A 21,641-nucleotide genomic window follows, 5' to 3' on the forward strand; every position below is an offset into this window, starting at 1 on the left:
AGAATTTGAAGCAATACTTTTAAAATGCCTTTAGGGCATTGTCTTATTTAAAGTCGCTTATTGAGAGAATCTTAGTTCCTTAGTTCACATACATCTAAGGAAAAACTTTATTTACAAATTCCTTGTTCAATTTCTTTGCATGCATGAAACTTGCCTCAGAAACTTATTTTTCCTTTTTTATTGGAAATTATTCAATGAAACATCTATATACTTATTGTATACTTACTTGTATGTATGTTAGTCTGAAAAGCCACCTGGGGACAAGAGTGGAATGTTAGAATTTGTAACACTTTAGTCCCCACACTCTTTTTAAGGAATTCTGGTATCTGGGATTTGGTAACTGAGTTTGCAGTTCCTGAAGGTAGTTAGCATGCTTTTTACTGTCTAGCAGATTTAATAGGTTAGCTGCACTGCTGAGTCATGTTGTGTGAGTGTAGTAGTAATGAAAGGAAATACCTCCTTAAATCCTCTCTTCTGCCTTTTCATTCCCCAAAAATTATTTCTTTCATCCCCTTCTTCCAAGTTTACTCTTCCCCCACCCCCATGGCCCAGGTTAAATGTGGCGTTCTTCTCAGGTAGCAGTAATTTAAAGGGCGTGAGTTATGACACACAACTTGTGCAAGTGAAAACCTGGTGGATTTGGATTCCTTCAGCAGAATGAGGCTTGTACTTGGCTTGCAAATTAGAAACTCACTTTGACAAATTCCACGTGGAATGCAGACTAGCTAGTGGGCAGCAACCCTCTCCTGCTTGCAAATGTCTCTGCTGAGTGTAGTGATGACCAAAACTCTTCTGTGACACCTGGACCCAGTAGCCAGATTCTCTCCTGTATTAGCAGCCAAGTACTTCAGGAGATTTGACGTTGTTTCAGACCATGTTGCAGTTTGTGTGTTCAGGTGAAAATGTCAGCCCTGGTATGCATTGGTTGGGTGCAGAGCATGTGTCTGTTGAAGCGTGCAGGCTCCAAATGCGTGAACTGTAAAAAAAAACCAACAAAAAACCAAGCAACAGCTGTAGCAAAGGCTACTTTGTCACTGTAACTATTACTTTCCATGCCAGTTTTTAGAAAAGTGTGTTCACCAACTTATGTCGTGATGCATCACTGGTACTTTCAAGCTTAAATTAGCTGTGTTCTGTCATTTTTCTGTCTAGTGTGGAAAGCATTCCTGTCTCTGCCTTAAAGAGAACTTTTATGTTATGATAGAACTTAAGGTGGTTTGTGATTGTTTTTACCTGAATAGAAATTAGTTCAGTTACTATCAATTTTAAGCAGGTTGCCAAACACTGGTGTTACATTAAGCTTTTAAATGTTGTCATATTTCTGTCATTCAGTGAACATTCCTGTCTTTCAGTAAAGCAGTGTTATTCTGTAAACAAAGTAAAATCACCCAGTGTCTTAAGTTGTGGTACACTGTTGTGTTTCAGCAAACAAAATACAGATATTCTTTGTGACATCACCTCTCAGCTTTCAGCTTTTCAATTCATACATTCTTCTGCTGCTTTAGACATTTTTAAGAATTTTAGGAAGTCTTTGCTTTTTAGGAAGTCCCTGGAAAATATAAGGATTATTTCAATGACATGGCCAGTCAAACCATCATGACAGAAAACAACTTCTAAAACTTTGGTAATTCACACAGATGGATTGTGTTTTCCTAGCAGTGTCTATATTGACAAGGTTGAGATAGCTGTGATTATTAAAAACAAACAAAGACCCCGAAAAATCTAAGAACCAGACAGCAATAACTGAAGTTCATACTTCCCTCCTATAGAAACACTGCTGCAGTTCTGCTTAAATTCAGTGCCTCCTTACTGTTGTGTTTGCTGCTGTTGCCCACTGCATTCAATGTTTATTGTGTAGCATCAGTGTTGACACAGTTACTCGAAGGAGCAGCTAACCCAGAACTTTGAGCTGAGCAGCTTAGCAGCATTTTTGTGCTTATAAAATCTACTTCAAGGAGCTTCAGGCTTTGCACAAAATACTGGATTTTTGATAATCCTTTATCTGACTCCCTTGCAGACATCCACTGCACTGTTCTAATCTGCCTAGCCAGCATTGCTAAACTAAGACTATTTCCTTCCTCTTTTTTAAGGCTAGTTTTTCTTCAGCCAAAAAATAATTTTGAAATTTCTTTAACTGCTCTATATGTATAAATATGAACACCTTCCTTAGTGCATTTCCATGACACAATAGAGTCCTCACAGTATGACATAGGGTTGCTGTCCCAGAAGAAATGCAGAGACAGCATATGCTTTCTCAGAACTCATGAAAATTCATAATCATGCAATATATTAAATTACTGGTGGTAAAGACTACAAAGCCAAGAAAGTCATGACTGAGGAGGAAAAAAACCACAGCTTTATTGCTGTTGGTTCTAAGTGGAAAGGATCCAAATAAGAGAATTTTTCTCTGTCCAGCTTGAACATTTAACCTGTATTTACAGTTTTAAAATAAATGCTAGTTCTCTGTTTTTCAAAAGTTGCAAGTTTTGCTTGGAACATGGATTAATATCCATTGTTGTCCTAGGAAAAGAATTTTTTATACAAATGGCTTAGGTGGTACATAACTAAGTTTTTTCTGAAAAATGTTGTGATTTGCTGATTGAAATACAGACTGATCTCACTTGTCATTATTGGGGTCTTCATGGCTTGCCTTTGTGGTTTTTTTAACTGAGATTTATATGCTATGAAGTTACACTCCCTCTCTTTCCAGATTTAGTTGTCAGTACCAGGTAATGGAATTTTTTCTCCTACCACTACCTGCTCCTTTTGCATGGGGTGCTTCAAGTGTTCAAACCCATTATGATAACCCCCTAACTCTGTAGCATCCTTCCCTGCTGCACTGTTTGGATCGTGTCTGGCTGACTTGGCAGTTAGCAGGAGAAAATGTGTCTTGCTGGTGGTATGATACTGTGAGTCCATAGTGTCATTGCTGCTGCCTTTACCTTCTCTGTTCTGTTCCTTTTTTACTTTAAACTTCTGTAGTAAAATTCTGGGCTTTAAAGAGTTTTGACATATATAGATAAGGTAGGGGAGTGAATTAAAAAGTAAGGTTTAGGATGTTCAGGACACCTGCTGGTAAGTACAATTTGCAGTAGCCCGCATCAGAGGCAAATCTCACAAGTAATATGGTCTTGGTAGAGGAGTATACAGATCCATCTGGGCCTTAATTTACTCCTGTTGAGTTTTCTTTGCCACGTAGGTATGTTTAGTCTAATCGTGCTGAATATGTGTAACCAGTGTGTTTATGCTTTTAAGTAGCATATTTCTTATCAGCTGCAAAATATCCTTGCTTAACTTCTGATTTACAGAAAGGATACATTTTTGGTGTAAGCAAGTGAAGGACCTGGCAATGTACACTCACGGCCCAGAAATCCAACCATACCCTGGGCTGCATCAAAAGCAGCATGGCCAGCAGGTCAAGGGAGGTGACTGTCCCCATCTACTCTGCCCTTGTGAGACTCTCCCCTGGAGTGCTGCATCCAGCTCTGTGTCCCCAGCATAAGAAGGATGTGGACCTGTTGGGTTGAGTCCAGAGGAGGGATGCAAAAATGATCAGAGGGCTGGAGCACCTCTCCTATAAAGACAGGTTGGGAGAGTTGGGATTGCTCAGCCAAAGAGAAGGCTCCTGGGAGAACTTATAGAAACTTTCAGCACCTAAAGGGGGCTGATGAGAACTGCAGAGGAAGTTTTTACAAAGGCTTGTAGTGATGGGACAATGGCAATTGACCTCATATGATAGAGGAGAGGTTTAGATAAGATAGTCAGAAGAAATTCTTTGCTGCGAAGGTGGTGAGGCACTGCAGCAGGTTGCCCAGGAAAGTTGGCAATGTCCCATCCCTGGAACTATTTAAGGCCATGCTAGGTGGGGCTGTGAGCAAGCTGGTTTACTGGAATGTGTCCCAGCCCATGTGCCATGTGTTCCAAGGGTTGGAACTAGATGATCTTTCCAGATCCCTTCCAACCCAAATTATTTTGTGATTCTGCGGCCTCTAATGGCCTTTGTATAGACTTGAAACCCTTGTAAAATGTCAGACTTTCTATTTGGTCTTAACTGAATTTTCACTTTCACAGCAGCAGTGCAGTAGATCTGTTTAAAGACACTGAAGAAATAAGAGCAAGAGAGTTTTGAGACTTCATTAGAATCAAGAAGAGGGAGTTGATTTGACTGTAATACTAGTGTCTTTTTTGTTCTTAGGTTTTTTCCCTCAGCTCTTTGTTTGAAAGATGCAACTACTCATCAAAGGCTTGTTTTCTGTCTCCCTCTCTGAAAACATATCTGCGTAATCCCTTCACAAAGCCGTTTATTGTCAAGCATGTAGATCATTTTGCAGAATCTTCATTGTCAGATGAATTTAATTATCCCAGTAATACATCTTGTTTTCTTCCTTTTTCTGTGAATTGTGTGCAACACAATGACAACTTGTTTTAAATAAGTGCTTAAAAGAATAGAAATAGAGAATGCTAACAGCCAGTGAGCTTTAATGGGCTGACAGATCAATTCTGTGGTAAGTTTCTTGCTGTTTATCCCCACATTGTAAAACATATTTAGAGTGGTTTAGGGTTACTATTGATTTATTTTACTGTTGTGATTTATGCTCACTTTCTTCTTAAATTTGGAGGGTACTTCTGGTTTCTTTATTTGTTACTAAACTATTCTAGTAAACAGATTTACTAATGAAATATTTCTATCTCTTCACTCAATAGCTAGAGATGATTGCCATGGAAAATCCTGCAGACTTGAAGAAGCAATTGTATGTTGAATTTGAAGGAGAGCAAGGGGTAGATGAAGGAGGTGTTTCCAAAGAATTTTTTCAACTGGTTGTGGAAGAAATCTTCAATCCAGATATCGGTATGTGTTCTAATAATTTGCTGATTTAACAGGTTTTTCTCACAAAAGGTTGGCCTGGATGATCTTCCAAACTGGATTGTTCTATGTTTATGCTTTTTATATCCACTGCTGCTTCTCTCTGAAGCTCTCCAGATTCATTGAGGGTCAGCAGAGTATTTGCCAGACGTTGAGGCTCACTGTGTTGTCAGCAGTCATCTTCCTAAAGGAGGAATGATGGAAGGAGTAACTGTATATGGTTAATGAGAACCATCATTACTTGTTTGCATACAAATAAGTAGTGCAGGGTTTCTTTGCTGGGTTCCTTTGTTTGTTCTCTCACATTTCTCCTCACTTTGCTTAGTAATTAGCTTCTAGAATTAGTAATCAAACCAAAGAGGAAGAGCTTCTGCAATAAAGCAAGAGTTGGACTATGGCAGTTTTTGAGTTACTTCCTCCACTTCCTCCAGCTTAATAAATCTGATAGTCTCAGTTCTGCAGATCCAAAGTGTCACAGCAGTGTCAAATTTGATTGTAGTTAAACTACCAAGAGTAATTTGATATATTAGAGCCAAAATTTTACGTTTGTGTTTTGGAAGTCATTCTTCCATCATATTCTTTTTTCCCTTGCTCCCTGCACCAATCATTTATGCAAGGACATACTTCTTTTAGTGTGCAGTTTGTCTGCTGCACTGAAAAGATTACAATGTTTTAAAATTATAAGAATACTTCATTTTAGAATAGAAATAAGACCTGTCAGGTTCCTATACTAATTTTGCATTTTATGTGAAATACGATGTTACATTGTATTTCCTGTAATGGCTTCCATTAAAGAGGCCTAACAGCTCATGGCTGTTAATTTGGTTTCACTGGACTATTTTAAATGATAAAGCTGCTGTTCTTGGTTTTGTAGCTTAGAAAATTGATGAAAATAAACAGAAATCTATTTTGCTTGGATTAGAAAGGAGGTATCAGTATCAAGTACCCAGAATCAGTAGCAAAAATCTGAACCTTGGCACTTGCTCATCACGATATGCAAGGCAGTTCTTATAACAAGTGGTACAGAATCATAGACAAGTCTTACTCACTATGAAAAATGCTATTGACTTAGAGAGATTTGTAATCTGAATTAGCTTACTTTGAAGTATGGCAAAATAAAAAACTTTTAGTTCTTCGACTGATGAAATTTGATTTTCAATGCAAAAGAAATACATTTTCAACTTGAGCTTATCTAAACAGAAATTGTGTGGGTGTATTGAAATACTCTTTATTTAGTAGTGCTAAAGTGTGCTTAAGCTAAGATCCAAGCCGTGTGTATATACTTCCTGCATTTAAAGGTAGGTAATATATTAGAAATGTATGCATGTGTTAAGTTTTACTTCTGTATTAAAAATGTAAAAAAGTATGCACAAATTTTGTATTCATAGTAACTGGGGGGAAGAAAAGCTTTTTAGTGGCTTTTAGCATAAATGTGTAAAAGCAGAAAATGTAGCTTGCATTCAGTGTGTGTATATATATATATATGCATATATATGCATTGCAGTATAACAGTTCATGTATGCACCAGATATACCACATGTGACTTTTGTTGATTTATAAATGCTTTCTTTACCTGAGAAAGCAGGTAAAGAAAGCATTCTCCTACCTGAGGAGATCCTTTAAGTGGAATTTAAAATGTCTGTCTTCAATAGGTATATTTGGAGAGATGTATATTGCTATTATATTTTCTTTGACTTTTTGAGTATTTCTATATTAAACTACCCTAAAATTTTACTCAAAGAAGGCAATAACTCAGAAAAATACTGGTAAAGGTATTCCATGGGAAAGGAATAAGTGATAATTTCATATAACTTTAAGGGCAAGTGTTTTTGCCTTCTTGCAGATTCCAGTTTCTTCTGGTGTTTCATTCTGATTTTAATGTACTGTAGTCTTAATTTTGGTAAGGGAGTAAAATACTGTATTACACCTTAAAGTGTTTCCAGATGTGGATCTGAGTAAACTGTTGATGCTTCATTATTAGACATTTGCTGCAGTTGTTGGTTTTGACAGTTTAACTTTTCCTTCATATTCCAAAAAGTTCAAGTCATTGCTTTTTGTACCCATAATCCAGAAGTTACTTCAGTCGGTTCAGAAAATGGCATACAGGATTCTGTAGAATGTTTGGCCGATATATGCCTGAGTTGGCCATCCATTTCTGATTTCCAGTTGCTTTATCTGATGGGTCAGTCTGTTATTTGTGTGCTCCCCTAATGGCTGACCTAGCCCTAGTCATTTATTGAGATACATAATCCATTCTGGGGAATACCCAGAGTCTGAATGAGCTTGCAGTTTATTGCCTTACATGGAATGAGGAAAGAGTCTTTATCTCTTGGCTGAAGATAATATTTTCAGTCTTCAGAGCAATTTTGTGTTCATGTGGCTTTGTAATCAGTTTGTACATCTGCATAGGTTGCAAACAAGAGTGTCTTTTAAGAGCTGACAAGATAAATCCTTGTGGCAAATGTAGTTGATACTCTTCACATGGATCTGACAGGGTGTGTTGAGAATAAGGAGCCTGGGGCAGTTTTTCTTAGGGTCTGCCGGAAAATCATGACATCTGTACAAGCAACAGGTGATTGGGACTGTACCTGTCCAGGGTATTCTCTCTCTCACCTTAAATCTATGGGGTTTGCATTTATCTTGCTTCAGTATCTAGTCAGGTAAGCAGTGGATTTTATTGTGGATGTTACTTATATATAAATAATATTTATATAAATAATTTATAGCCTGTGCACTCCAGTTTCATAAACAAGAGCTATCTCGTGTCTTGCTACAGCCAAAAGGGTTAGGAACTCTGCCTGTCTCTTGTCTTCACATTTTCTCTCTGCAGCTTCTGGTATGTGCCAGCTCAGCTGTTTGTTGAAGTCTTCAGTGCTTCATGAGCTGAGCAGAACATTGATCTCCTGAAACAGTGAACTGAATGAGAGAAGCAAAACCTCTCTCTTTAGACAGTGACAAGCTGTTAAAATTGCAACGCCTTCTGTGAGGCCTTGGTCCATTTTCCTCTCAAGCTCAGATGTGTTTCATAGCTGCAGTAACAAGGGTCCCTGAAACAAGCAAACAATTCTGTTGGGCATCTAACTCTAAAATCATGGGTGATGGTCAATCCCTGCTCCATCATCATAATTAAGCAGTAGGGCTGCATCTAGTCCTGTTCCTCTGCTGGAACTGGCCTTTGAGGAAAGACTGTCACATCTTAGTAATTAGAGTCCTTCGGGATTGTTTCATCCACATGTTTTTGTCTGTATTCTTTTCTTGTACTGCTGTATTTATCAAAGTCACAGTCACTGGTATCAGTGTGCTGCTGGCTCCTCAGTAGAGGAGGGGATGAAAGCTTGTGTACATGCAGCTTGAGTGAGTGCTGCAGGATATTTTATTACAGATCTCTTGCATGCTTTTAGTGGTGATGTGAGTAACAGTATTTTGAGCACCTCGAGTTACCCTAAGTAGTTTCTCTTTGCCATTCAATTCAGTATAATGTTAAGTTTAAAATTGCTTAAAGGATAGCGCAAATGGGTTTATAATGACATGTTTTATGTGCAATTTTTATTGAATTGTAACCATAATTGTTGGGGGTTTTTTTAACAGGGATGTTCACATATGATGAGTCTACAAAACTGTTTTGGTTTAATCCGTCCTCTTTCGAAACTGAGGGTCAGTTTACCCTGATTGGCATAGTACTGGGACTGGCTATTTACAACAACTGTATACTGGATGTACATTTCCCCATGGTTGTCTACAGGAAGCTAATGGGCAAAAAAGGAACTTTCCGTGATCTGGCAGACTCTCATCCTGTAAGTTCCTTATGTTCTTTGAGTTGAATAGTGCGTTTTCCGTGCAATAATTTATTCTATATTTCAGTTAAACACACGATCACTGTCACAAGTGAAAGTGAAGTAACCTTGCCTTAATAGTGTGTGTTAAAATTAATTCATAACCAAGAAAACTTCTTGCTACATTTGGTTTGGAGGAGGCAAAACTGTAACACCAATGAATAGGGCTCAGTATCAATAAAGCTTTATAATTTTTTTGCTACATAAACTCCCAAATGTTACTAAGAATTATTAAGCATAAACAAGTATGTCTCTTCCCAAGGAGACTTGTAAAACTGGGCTGTTTATACCAATTTGTAGAAGTAAATTTCTACCAAAAAAAAGGTGCAAGTAAGAGTAAACACGCAAAGGTGTGAAATTCTTCCTGGTTTTTGTCTAAAGCAAGAGACAGATGAGACAGTTTATGAATATCCCTACAGTTAATGAAGATCCTGTCAGAGCAGTGATCAGTGTCCATCTTCACACGCCCATTCCCAGCCAGTGGCTGTACACAAGCACTGAGCTGTACATGTGCTTTATTAGATAGAGCACTCAGGTGTGTGTGCAGGATGTCTTGGCCCTGCTCCTCCTCCTCCTCCACTAGCAGCTTCCCTTCATGATGCTGGTAGGACTTGTTAGCAAGCTTCATTTTGTTTCAAACGATGAGACACTTCCCTTTTATTAGCAGTTACACAAAATCTTCATCTTTTCAAAAAAGGTTAGTAAAATGATACCGTCTAAAAAGAACTTGGCTTTCATTTTTGAAAATGAGGCATGTTTAATCAAAAAATACATTATCTGGTGTATGGGTGGCTACATACAACAGCATGCCAGATGTATAAAATAAATGAATGTATGATGTATGAAATGATGTATGAAACAGACCAGTTTCTCTGTATAATGATGTTGAGCAATGGTGCCCTGAGTTTCCTCTAACTTTTATTACATACTCATACATGACCAAAGAAAAAGTGACTGTATGTCTGTGGAACAGGACAGGGCATTTCCTAATTTTTCTCCCCTGCTCTTAGGTTTGTCTGCTAACACTTAATGGTGATTTCTTTTAAAATAATCCTTTTTTAACTCTTTGTGTTCTCATCTGACTGAAACACTTCAGAGCTTCTGAAACCCAAAATGAAATTCACAGTAGTCAAACCTCCCAATGCTTTTTCTAATGCTGCAGAGCATGGAGAATACGATGTTCACCAGGCCTTACCACCAATGGTTCCAAGTCCAGTGATTTTCAGTGCAAGGTCCTTTTAAAAGGTCCTGTGGAAGAATCAAAAGCACACAGATAGTGAGAGGTTGAGACTTACATATTAGCTTTCATCTTGCAGTTATAACATTGCAGGGAAAATTATTTTTTCTACTTCAGTATAAAAATAAGTTGCACACAGTTGTCGCTTCCACTTCGCTTTGTATTCTTTGGCCCCTACGCCTCTATTGCAGCCAAATAATTATTCCTTTGCTGCGTAGGCTTTGGTTTCAAAGAGAGTCTTGGGATTTTCCTAAGGCATAGCAGGAAGGAAAGCTGGTTGCTCCTTTGAATAGAACAAATTCTTACTGGTAATTTCAGATTCCACTTGGTAAATTCTGATCAAACTTGTGATTTTTTATTTTTGGTTCATAAATGTCTTCTTCTGTTAAAGACTGCCCCATCTGTGTTGCTTCAGGATTACTTCCTCATTGGTTTCAGTTTTAAATAAGAAGTAGAAGATGAAAGCCTACTGTCTGAATTTTATCTGACATAAATACAGGGGTTTCTTAACTCATAAATGTTCCCCTTACTAGTGTAACATATTCGGGATGCCTAAAATAAAGACAGATTCAAAAAACTTAAGATATGTTATTAAAGGCTCTTAAACTGCAGGTTTGATCATGGCATTTTGGAAGATTGGTAGGTACTAAAAGGCTCTTTTAAGGGAATTATTGCTGATTGCCATGTTTCTTTTTTATCTTAGTATCTTCTGTTGTTTCTCTTTTCAGATACTGAGCTTAATAAATAATTGTTTGGACTGCTATTGGAGATTTTTAGGTGACTTGTGTCATAGACTGTAACAACGCTTTTTTGAGGCAGGTGGTTTCATGTCTTGTATTGCTCAGTGGAATCTATCAAAGCTTTTTTTTGACAGACATGTATTTCTTATTCTGTTAGGTTCTGTATCAGAGTTTGAGAGACTTACTGGAGTATGAAGGAAGTGTGGAAGATGATATGATGATAACGTTTCAGATATCTCACACGGATCTCTTTGGCAATCCAATGATGCATGATTTAAAGGAAAACGGTGATAAAATTCCTATTACGAATGAAAACAGAAAGGTACACTCAGCTTTTTAAACACAGTCTGGAGTTCTTTGATATACTGTATGTAGAATTATCTAGAACCCTACAAAGGTTGGGTCTCACAATTTCTAAGTTTAAAAGTTTTTTAAAATTGCCATAGCACAGTGTGGTTGTGAACAGAAAAGGCTTCTGTTAAAGAAAGCATTGATAGATGGATACATAGCTTCTGGGTGGGATGTTTGACCTGTTTGAGCAGTATTTGAGACTTGTTCTGTTGTGTTGCTGATTAAAAATTAAGCTCAGATAATTTGCGTAGAATTACAGATTAATATGTATTTTGGGGTCTTGGATTTTTGGGAGGTACTTCAGGTGGCATGTGTTGAAACACTAAGGTTATTTGGGGTTTATTTCTTTGCAGGAATTTGTCAATCTGTATGCTGACTATATACTCAATAAATCAGTAGAAAAGCAGTTCAAAGCCTTTCGGAGAGGATTCCACATGGTGACCAATGAATCTCCTTTGAAATATTTATTTAGACCAGAGGAAATTGAATTACTTATTTGTGGAAGTAGGGTAAGAATTTTGAATATACACTAGAGAGTGGAGCTTTTTTGATACTGATTATGTAATTAGTGGTCATCTAAAAAAATGTCATCTTCTTACAGAATTTAGATTTTCAAGCACTAGAAGAAACTACGGAATATGATGGTGGCTATACAAGAGACTCTCTTATTATAAGGTAATTTTTAGAATTTTGTAAAGATAAAAAGCACTTCATCTGCTTGTTTCTTACGAATTATTTTAATATTGTAAGATTTAGTATTTTTGTAGTACTGGAGATGCAAATGTCTTATGTGTAATTTCACTTTTCTCAAGTATTGTCATTACAGAAGAGGAGACAGTGTAAGAATTGTTGAATCAGTATAATTCCTTAGGAAATAGGAATGATAAAATAGCTGCAGGACACAGCCAAATTAATGTTTAAAGACAGTTAAACTGCAGTGTTTAGTAATATTTCTGATTTCTATTACTGAATCTCATTTATTGGTAAATTCTGAGAGTTTTGGTTTATGAATGCAACTTGTAAACTTGATGTTTGGACTGATTAGAATTATTACACCTTCAAAGCTCAATTACTTTTAAAATTCTTATTTATGCCAAAGAAAGTTTACAGTTTATTTACTTTTTCATTTCTTCTTCAATAGGGAATTCTGGGAAATAGTCCATTCATTTACAGATGAACAGAAAAGACTATTCTTACAGTTTACAACAGGCACAGACAGAGCCCCTGTGGGAGGACTTGGAAAGTTAAAGATGATCATAGCCAAAAATGGCCCAGATACAGAGAGGTAAAAAAAAAATTCTACATTTTGCTTGTTTTTTTTTTATAAATGGAAGTGAATTATGTGCTTGTAAATTAGTAACCTAATTAAATCTGAAAGCTGAATCTATAAGAAAAGTTAATTTTCTTCAAATGCATTATTTTTCAACTTGTAAAATAGAGATGTATTTCTTTTGCATGTTCCAAGATCTGAATTCTCGTATTTTTTGTCCCACAGGTTACCTACATCTCACACATGCTTTAATGTACTTTTGCTTCCGGAGTACTCAAGCAAAGAAAAGCTTAAAGAAAGATTATTGAAGGCCATCACATATGCCAAAGGATTTGGCATGCTGTAATAAGTATAACAAAAGGGATTTAAAAATGATGGTGATGATGTCCCTGTCCAAAAAGGCCATAAGATAGTGAGCTACAGTAGTCACCTGTGTTTGTGCCTCCCTTCTTTACTGGGGACATTGGGCTGGAACAGCAGATTTCAGCTGCTTATATGAACAAAATCTTTATTTTTTCTTTTAGCGTGAAAGTGTTACATATTCTTTCACTTGTATGTACAGAGAGGTTTTCCTGAATATTTATTTTAAGGGTTAAATCACTTTTGCTTGTGTTTATTACTGCTTGAAGTTGAGCCTTTTTGAGTATTTACAAGAAAACAAACTGTACTCTCCCAAGGAAAATATTGCCATCATTTGTAGACCATGTAACCTTCAAGTATGTGCTATATTTTTGTCCCTGTATCTAATCAAATCAAGAACTGTACTTTTTGAAGAGTTTGCTTTTGAAACTTGAAGTCTTGAAAAACAGTGTGATGCAATTACTGCTGTTCTAGCCCCCAAAGAGTTTCTGTGCAAAATCTTAAGAATCAATAAAGATGGAAGGGAGAACTTGGAATGTTAAATTGCAGCCTTGAGAACTTTACTTTAGTCACAGCACAACAATTAAAATTCATTTCACTATATGTTGTCTTCACATGTCTTGTAATAAACTGTGTTTTTAATTAGGAAACATTTCTTAGCATATGAAAGGGTAGAAATTTTAGTTACTTTTTTTAAAAAGAAGTTTACTGGGGAAAGTGCATTTTCAACTGAACAGCTTTAGAGTAGGGAGTGAAGTGTCTGGAAAAAAAGATAGGAAGTTTTTGCTATATTATAAACAAAGCATGTGGAAGTGCACTTAAAATGAAGTTCTATTCTTAATTGCCTATTATGTTGACATTTAAAATAGACAATCCAAAGTCTTCCCTACATGTTATGTCATCATTTATTTAATGAATCATTTTTCCTACCTATCAAGGCACATGATCAGTGTTGCACCATAGTCTAAAGGGATGGCTGCTGTATTTTAATCTCATCTAACAATAAGCAAAATTGAACAATATTAAACGTGAGGCCTACTTCATGTTGTACACTTCCAACCATTAAATAAACTGTTAGAAAGTAAGTACTAAGGTTATGTTCATCTACTACATAAAGTATTCAGTAGGTTTTTAATTTAACTCTACAAATCATATCAGAAATAAATCCTTTACCTTTCTTAGTCTGTGTTTAATGTTAATTTCTCCTGTTGCAATATACGATGAAGGGATTCTGCATTTGTAAGTGCAGATGGAACTGGCATATCTCTTTTCCAATACAAGCTGCAGCGGGTGTGCAGAGCTGAGCTTGTGCCTTGACAATTGCTATAACTGGCTACTACCGATCAAACCCGTGACTGTGTGGAATTGGCATTAAAAGGCTTAGTTTTGAAATCATTGGAAAAAGAAAAGATGTCTTTCAGGACTATTTTAATAAATTCTTTCTAGTTATAGAAACAGACAACTGTTATGTAACTATGATGCTGAATAAAACAATGACCTTTTTTCACCATGGTTCAGTGAAAAAGAAAACAAGTTACTTTCTTACTTTGATAAATTAGATATTAAATGGTTTGATTAGACGTTGTTGTAGTACTGAATAATTTGAGGGTTGCAGGTACGGAAAGCTCTCCACGAGTGAACTGTAGTGATGTGGGGTCCAGCGATATTCCCCTCTCAGATTCAAGCCAATGCCAGGTGGCCTGGACACACGGGACTGAAACTTACTGGGGAGGGAAAGGTGCTGTCTGCCTTCTGGCACCTTTGATCTCAGAGGTGGCCCTTGGGGCCTGCCCTCTTGTATGTCCCAGAGGAGGAAAACACAAGATACCCCACCTCTCAGTGTAACGTGGTTGACAACAGTGCCTGCTGAGCCCTTCAAGTTTGGAGCAACTCTTACTGTAGGTGGTAAGAACATTTGCCCAGTGCCTTAAGGTTATTCAGTACAAGCAGGAACACATCATGATACTGCTGTTTGGTATGTACTGTGTTCACAGTCTAATGTGTTAAACTCTATCCCTGTAACTCTTCTTACACTAATCTAGCTGTGCTTTGTGGTTGCACCCAGCTGACAGGCGTATGTGATTCATGTTGGGGTTTTTTATATAGGTCTAAAAGCTGAGCAGAAGCATAACTGGATAGCAATACAAAGTTCTCTTAATTCAACTGTTGACATTGTAAATACGCTCTTTCTGTTTTCCTTTAGCATTAAGATTAAAATAATACATAATGGCATTGGCCTTCAAAAGCATAAGTTGTTTTTCAAGGAACCATTTTCAGGTAAGATATAAGTACTTAATATTTGACTGATTTCTCATGTAAATATATACTGCCTCACTCCAAATAGCACTGTTTTGAAACCTTATCTCCTTACAACTGGTGTAAGTGCACTAATTGTTCAGCAGCATCAGTTGATAAGGTTTAAAATAAATAAATCTTGAAGTCTTACAGCTGCAGGCTGCATTCATGTCCTACAGAAGTTTCAGCCAGCGTTCTCTTTGAAGGGGAAAATGTCATTTTAAGTTGGGTTTGGTTTGAGGTTTTTTTCTGAGCTCCTGGTACACCTGGAATGTCTTTCACAGTGTCTAACAAAGTTTGGGTCTACAAAACTTGGAGACTTAAGTGTACTTATGTGTCATGGAAATACCTCTCTTCAGTGAGACAGAAGATTCCTCTTCCAAGGCAGTAGTCTGATGCCAGTGTGGTGGTGTTCTCTCCACAGGGTGTCTTCAATATGTTGACAAGAAAATATTTCTGACATCTCAGCACTGCCTCATTTGACAAATGAAAAATGCCTCTTCAAGTATCTCCTCCTGCACCCTAACAGACTGCCTGAATGTTTCCAACCTCAGTGCAAAGGGGCCATCAGGCTTCTGTGTATTGTACCATCACATGCTTCAAAAACGATAGTAGTGCAAGAGAAGTAACGACCTGAAAAGAATCATCCTAATGTGGCACTGTTTCAGATTTAATTACGAATGAAGAAATGGTTTTGTTTAGCTCTGGAGGTATGTTAGCACATAATGCTGCATAAACAGAGCATCACATTTTAAAAGATCAAAGCTTTTGCTTCTTGCTAAAAAGATTTCGGGAACAGCTGTCAGCAGTGAGCATAGTTCAGTTAGCCAAGGAATAGTGTTTTATGAGCTTCTCACTGGGCTTGTCTTCCATTTGGCAGGCAGCAGCCTGAGACAGGATGGTGGCAGCCAAGGGGACCCCCTCCAGCCCTGCATTCTGAGCAAAGCTGATGCTGAAATGGGCCCAGGGCTCCAAGGAACTCCGTGTTACAATAGTCAGTCCATGCCTCTCATCCAACAGTGGCTTCACTGCTGAAGCAGGAGCTTCCTGTGCCACCTGACACCACACAGGTGTTATGGACCTAGTGGGCTTAGCCTCCAGGGAGCTGGAGTGTGAGCTGCCCAGGTGCCTGCTTGGGCTTCTGCTCTGTGAAGCAGGGAATTGGACACAGGTTTCCATGCTGCTGATGTTCCGCAAGAGGACAATTCCCCACATCACCAGCTTTAAGGTGTTTCCGTCGCACTGTTGTAACCAGTTACCTCCAGGTAAATTTTTATTCTCACAAGAGGATTAAGAATTTCCTGGTTGCCTTAAGAGTTTTTATGATGCATATGAATTGGGTGGAATGTTTGAGCTATGCTTTATTTATTATGAAGAAAAACTCCATCATTTCAGCATGCAAGATGGTACAGGAATTCTTCCGAATTCTTCCAATTTCTTCCAGGTTAAGCTATTCAAAATCAAGCCTTTCCTAACAAGAGCTGAGTTTATTATGCTTAGTCTGAGTCACAAGGGTTTGTGATGAGTTACTTACAGTTCTTGTTCATAGTTGAAAGTTTAATTTAATTGTCATAAAATTCATAAGATCATTGGGGACTTAATAAAATTAATTTTTAAAAATTTATACTGAATCATGGAAGGGATGCTGCTTTGGAAATAAGAGTTGATACTGGCATTAGTCTTTAGGTCATTTCTTACCCAGATGAATTAATTTGAAAACCCATGAAATGTCAGCATTTTTCTCTAGTGCTCCATCTGAAGATGTCTTCAGCTGTTGGTTTTTATTGTTCTTCTTCATTAACCCAGTTAAAAAGTGTGTGGGAAGGTGGTTTTAATTGCAGATATACAAGTATAATTTTGTTCTGCTGTATTTGTAAGATACATCAAAGAGCAATTCTGATAAAATAGCTGAAGTTTGCCTAGTGTTCTTGTGTTCATGGATGTCTTGCTCAATACAGATCCTGTGTTGGGATTTGTGTGTGGGGAAATGTCTAAGAGACAAAGACATTGGAGATGCAAGTGGAGGGTGGGAATCATTTTTCTATTTTAGGACAATAAGATTGCATTAGGAACTCCTACATTATTTTGCTGGGTAGGTTTGTGCATGGTATTGAGACTTAAAAATGGAGACCAGAGCTGACTGTGAAAGTCAGACAGCCAATTGCTGGAGTTAGACTTCTGCCCTTTGAAGGACAGGCAGCACAGCTCAACTGCAAACAACTGCACATGCAGGGATCCTGCTGCTGCTGCAGCCTTGGCTCACAGCTTGGACTGACCAATGTCAAGTGAAGATAAAAACTGCAGAGATTCGTGGCTCAACTGCTACATGCAAAGCTGACATGAAGCCTTTCTTAACACCACCAAAGGTTCTGGTGAATCTGCTGTGCCACTGGGGTCACGTACAGAGAAAATCCTTTAAAACTGTCTTCCCACTGCAACCTGCTCCCAGACCTGTATAGGACAGCAGAGGGAGTAACAGTGCTCAGGTGCAAGTGGCCTTGAAATGGCAACTAGTTGAACTTCCCTGTTCCAGGCTGAGCTGCCACCTTTGATTTCATATTTCCCTTTGCAATCACTCTGTGTTTGAGCAGCAGAGGATAAAGATCAGGTAAGCCAATATGTTACTACTGAAGGGGTTTTGTTTCCTAATATAACTGATTTTAATAAAAATTGGAAACTCGGCACAAGAATGTTTTCTAGATGAAAGGGTGTTTTCAAAAGAAAAATCTCCCTTGTGCCATGCACACTGATTTTTAATTTTTGTCATCTATACATGAAGAATACTATGAATTTTGTAGCAAGCCACCTGAAATAAAACAAATGACATTTTGGTTTCTCCAATATGGGTACTTTCCTTTAAAAGCACCACACAGACCTCTTTGTGAGCGTCTGATAAGGGTTGCTCTTGCACTGGTTTTTTTACACCTTGAATCTCTCTGGAGAGTGTCTCATTCCAAAAGTAAAATCCCCAAGAGGATATCCTTTGTAACAAAATTCTTGTCTGGCTGATGTGGTGTAAGGGCTGGAGCCCAGCCTCTGCTTTCTGCCCTAGCTGTAGTAGCCAGCTCCTATGCCAGGAGTTGTTCCAGACAACATCCTCAGGCCTTTCAGAAGCAATCCTGCTCCAGACCTGCAGGAGTTTGGACAAGTTTTGTCATCCCAAACAGCTTGCGTGCTAGCTTTGCTTTTTGGAGAGGATTTCTCAGTGTTTAAGCCTTAGGAAAGGTTTCCTGGGTTTGGGACTCTCTCTATGGGACCACCCCTGCCCTCTGTTGCCACCTTCTGAGGATGGATTAGTCCCTTTCTCTTTCCTGCTCTTGGTGTCTCCAGAACAAGGGCTGGCCTGGAGCCAGCGCTTTTGGACACCACATCCTGCTGCAGCCCAGCAGTGACACTTGGGGCAGTTGGTGGCAATGATTTGCCTGCTGCATCCAAGCCTCACTGCTGCAGGGCTGTGGCTGGTAAAAACAGGCTCTTCCAGCAGTTTCTTCCTGGCATCTACAAGGTGGGAGCCTCCAGCAGCCATACTCTGCTGGTTTTTACCTTTCCTCTGGGAATCCTGGATCCTGAGGATGGTTGCAGCCTCTGCGGTCTCCTAGTGGCTGATGGTAGCATCAATTGGTCTCAGCACCTCCTGAGTTTGCTCTGAAATTTTCCCTTTGCCCTGCCCAAGTGAGAGTGAAGCTGTGTAGGACTGAACCCTTTATAGAGCAGGCAGCTCTGCTATGCTGCACAACAGGTTTGCCCTCAGCAGTGGCAGTGTCTGGAGAGGGGGAACGTGCCCTTCTGGAGTAATTCCTGTCGCCCTTTGGTCTGGCTTGGGCCCCTTCTGGCCACCAAAGTGTCAATCACTTTAGAAAACTCTGCAGGAGCTCCCCTGTCTGCTTTGTCTCTCTGGCTCCAGATTGCAGCATCCCTTCTGTACCAACCTCCCTGCCCTGGTGGCAGGAAGCTGAGCAGCTTGGGGTCTCTCCCTTGCCCAGCACATCTGTCACCCCAGCTCCAAGGTGGCTGCGGTTTTGAACTGCCACCTGGAGGTGCTGCATGGCTCTTTTCTTGCTTTTCATCCTCACCACACTTACCCTTCTTGGGCTGCCAGCGCCCACAGCTGGTGCAGATGATGGCAATGAAACTGCCAGCCTTGAAGCCCTGAATTGAAAGTGCTTCTGGCTTGGGACAGCTCCTTTGCCAATCTGCCTTGAGCCATGAGCCTACCCTGTGCTGTCAGTGCTCAGGCTGAACCATGCACCGAGAAGCCTGGCTGTGGCTGACAGGCTAAATGAGCTGTGGAGGCAACCAATGTGTTTGGAAAGGCATGAGGTGCTTTGCTGGAAAAGCTCTGCAGCTTTGTGCTGCTAGACATAAGCTTTTTTCCTAACCTTGATGCAAGTGTGGTCAGAGGCAGCTTTTTTTGCTAGGAGATGAGGCATTGGGTTGTCAGTAGTCAGAACTTAAAATTCCCACCACTGGATTATTTCCTTCCCTGATAGTACCCAAAGCTGCTGCTGTAAGAGAGGGTTTCCTGTGCCAAGCATTGGACCCGTGAACAAGCAGCCTGAGGACTTGCTTAAAACAGCCTAAATCTACAAGTAATATGAAAAAGAGTGGGAATCCCACTGCAGGAAGTTGGATTAATTATCTGCACTATTCTGCAAAAAAAATATTTGTACTTTGATGAGAAACTGGCAATTGGTACTCCTACAAAGAGTAGATCTTTACAGCATGGTTGGATTGATTTATCAAACCTGGCAGTAGGCTACACAAAAAAAAAAAAAAAAAAAAAAAAGGTTTTGTGCTTCTCTGTCTCCTTTTCTGGAAAGGCAAGTAATGCCCATGGGTTCTTGCCATGCTACTCACCTGAAGGGGCTGCTTGGGTGTGACCACTTTGAGGGGGTTCCCCTTCCAGGGCAGTGAGGGGATGTTACTGTTGGCTGTAAGAACAGAATGGTGTGGGGTTTTTTCCTTGTCAGAAAGCTAAAGAAATTACATATTAAAACAAACGAAAAGCTGAGAAATTAATAACTCTTTATCAAGCTGCACATCGCTCTAGAATGCAGCCATGCTTTCCCTGATTTTTCATGTTAGTGTTCTTCGGTTGATCTCTTACAGAAAGGCTGGTACCAGGCACCACAAATGCTACGGAAAGGAAAAATTGAATAGCATCCATTAGTAAATTCCTTCCATGTTTCTGCACTTCTGGTTTTAGTACTCGAACCTGATTTACCTGTACAAATAAGAGAGGCCTCTGTTAGAGCTGGCCAGTGTCCCCAGCCTCTTGGGAAGACAGCCCATGGAAGCTGAGCCATTGGCACTGCAACCTGCACTCTCCTTGCAGGAGCCCAGGTGATCTCGCAGCTTCTGATGAAGGAAATCTGTGAGAACTGCTCGTGCTTCTGGAGTAAAGCTGGTGTTTATGTTCATCCTTAAATAACTGCTTAAAGAGTGCAAGCCTTTCCTCCTCCCTTTGCTCCTAGGGCGTGGAAAGGGGAGGATTGCCAATACAGAACAGCAGAAATGTATTTGCCGCAGTGAAGCTGCAACAGCAGCTGGCAGCAGCAAGCCTCAGCCCTTGTGAGATGGAAATGATTGCAAAATCTGAATTTCAGAAACAAAAGGCCTGACCATCTTCAGCCCTAGAGCTTGTTCCTGAGAGTTTGTGTGGCTTTCCCCCCCCGGCACCATTCTCATGCTCTGGGCTATGAATGGAACTGGGGAGGAGAGGGGAGTCCCAGATTGATGGCTTCCTTCAGGAAAGCCACCACAACTGAAATCTTGTGCTTTAACTGCCTGTACAGTTGCCAGATCCATTTAGTGCATAATTCGTTTTGCTCTCAGGGATACATGAGATGTTTTTGCAAATGCTGGATTCTGTAAACAAGGTTTGATTCATTCTGTTTGTTCCAGGTTGGAAACATTAATAGAAGAGCTGGGGGACCTTGGAGCCAAGTGCAATTGCTGTCATCTTGCAAATCTTGAGGGTGAAGAGTAGCTCTCCTTTAGTCCACCTGTGTCACCTCACTGGACAGCCTGGCCTAGGTTTGGCCTGTGAATGTCTCATCCTTGGTGTCAGCAGTGATACAGACACGAGTGTGTCTTCCAAAGCCACCAACACACAGACCAGCTCAGAGAAGGCACTAATGCTTTTGTGGGGGCAAGGACAATGAGCAGTTTGGTTTCTAATGTAAAGTCGAGCCCTTGTATTGTATATTAATAAATACTTGGCAGGAATGAAACTCCAAAGCTGACATCTCTCCTTTTGGACAAAAGAGTTTTAAAAGCATGACTGTACCTTCCCTGGGCTGTTTCTGAAGAAAGAGCTGCACTGTAAAGAAAACCCCAATACTTGGCTGTACAAATACATGAGCTGTTTTGCTGTTACTGCTGCTTCTGAAGTCCAGTTCATTGAATTTGCCAGGGCAGTTTTCTGCTGTAAAAACTGTAAAGTAAAATAATAGGGGATGAGGGTAAAAGGATGGGGAGAGTACTGAGAAAACTTCAGAGAGGAGCAAGGCTGAAATCGTTTGCTGCCAGGGTACAGGGTCCACAGCTTGTAGCCCTTTTCCTGAAAAAGCTCACTCTAAGCAGCAGCTGGAGCATGGTGTGTGACTCCACCACCTCTCCTCTCTCCTGCATGTGTTGTGGAGCAGATGTTCAAACTTTTCAGACTCTGCCCATCTGGTGTCTCACTCAG

General features: G+C 39.5%; 1 protein-coding gene across 10 annotated transcripts in view; it reads left to right on the forward strand.

Annotated features, from left to right (window-relative positions):
- UBE3A (ubiquitin protein ligase E3A) overlaps positions 1-21,190 on the forward strand; it is a 60,607-nt gene extending 39,417 nt beyond the window's left edge. For 8 of the 10 annotated variants that reach the window (XM_038126063.1, XM_038125949.1, XM_038126261.1 and 5 more), the window contains 7 exons: positions 4,705-4,849; positions 8,453-8,658; positions 10,832-10,996; positions 11,379-11,534; positions 11,627-11,700; positions 12,167-12,310; positions 12,521-21,190. In XM_038126063.1, the coding sequence (XP_037981991.1) occupies positions 4,705-4,849; positions 8,453-8,658; positions 10,832-10,996; positions 11,379-11,534; positions 11,627-11,700; positions 12,167-12,310; positions 12,521-12,641 (1,011 nt within the window). In that variant the 3' untranslated portion in view covers positions 12,642-21,190. The remainder of the gene's footprint in view (positions 1-4,704; positions 4,850-8,452; positions 8,659-10,831; positions 10,997-11,378; positions 11,535-11,626; positions 11,701-12,166; positions 12,311-12,520) is intronic. The other 2 variants (XR_005255553.1, XR_005255554.1) reach the window with 2 other exon arrangements.
- The last annotated feature ends 451 nt before the right edge of the window (positions 21,191-21,641 follow it).

This window comes from Motacilla alba, chromosome 1 (assembly GCF_015832195.1).
Source record: "Motacilla alba alba isolate MOTALB_02 chromosome 1, Motacilla_alba_V1.0_pri, whole genome shotgun sequence".
NCBI classification, from domain to species: Eukaryota; Metazoa; Chordata; class Aves; order Passeriformes; family Motacillidae; genus Motacilla; species Motacilla alba.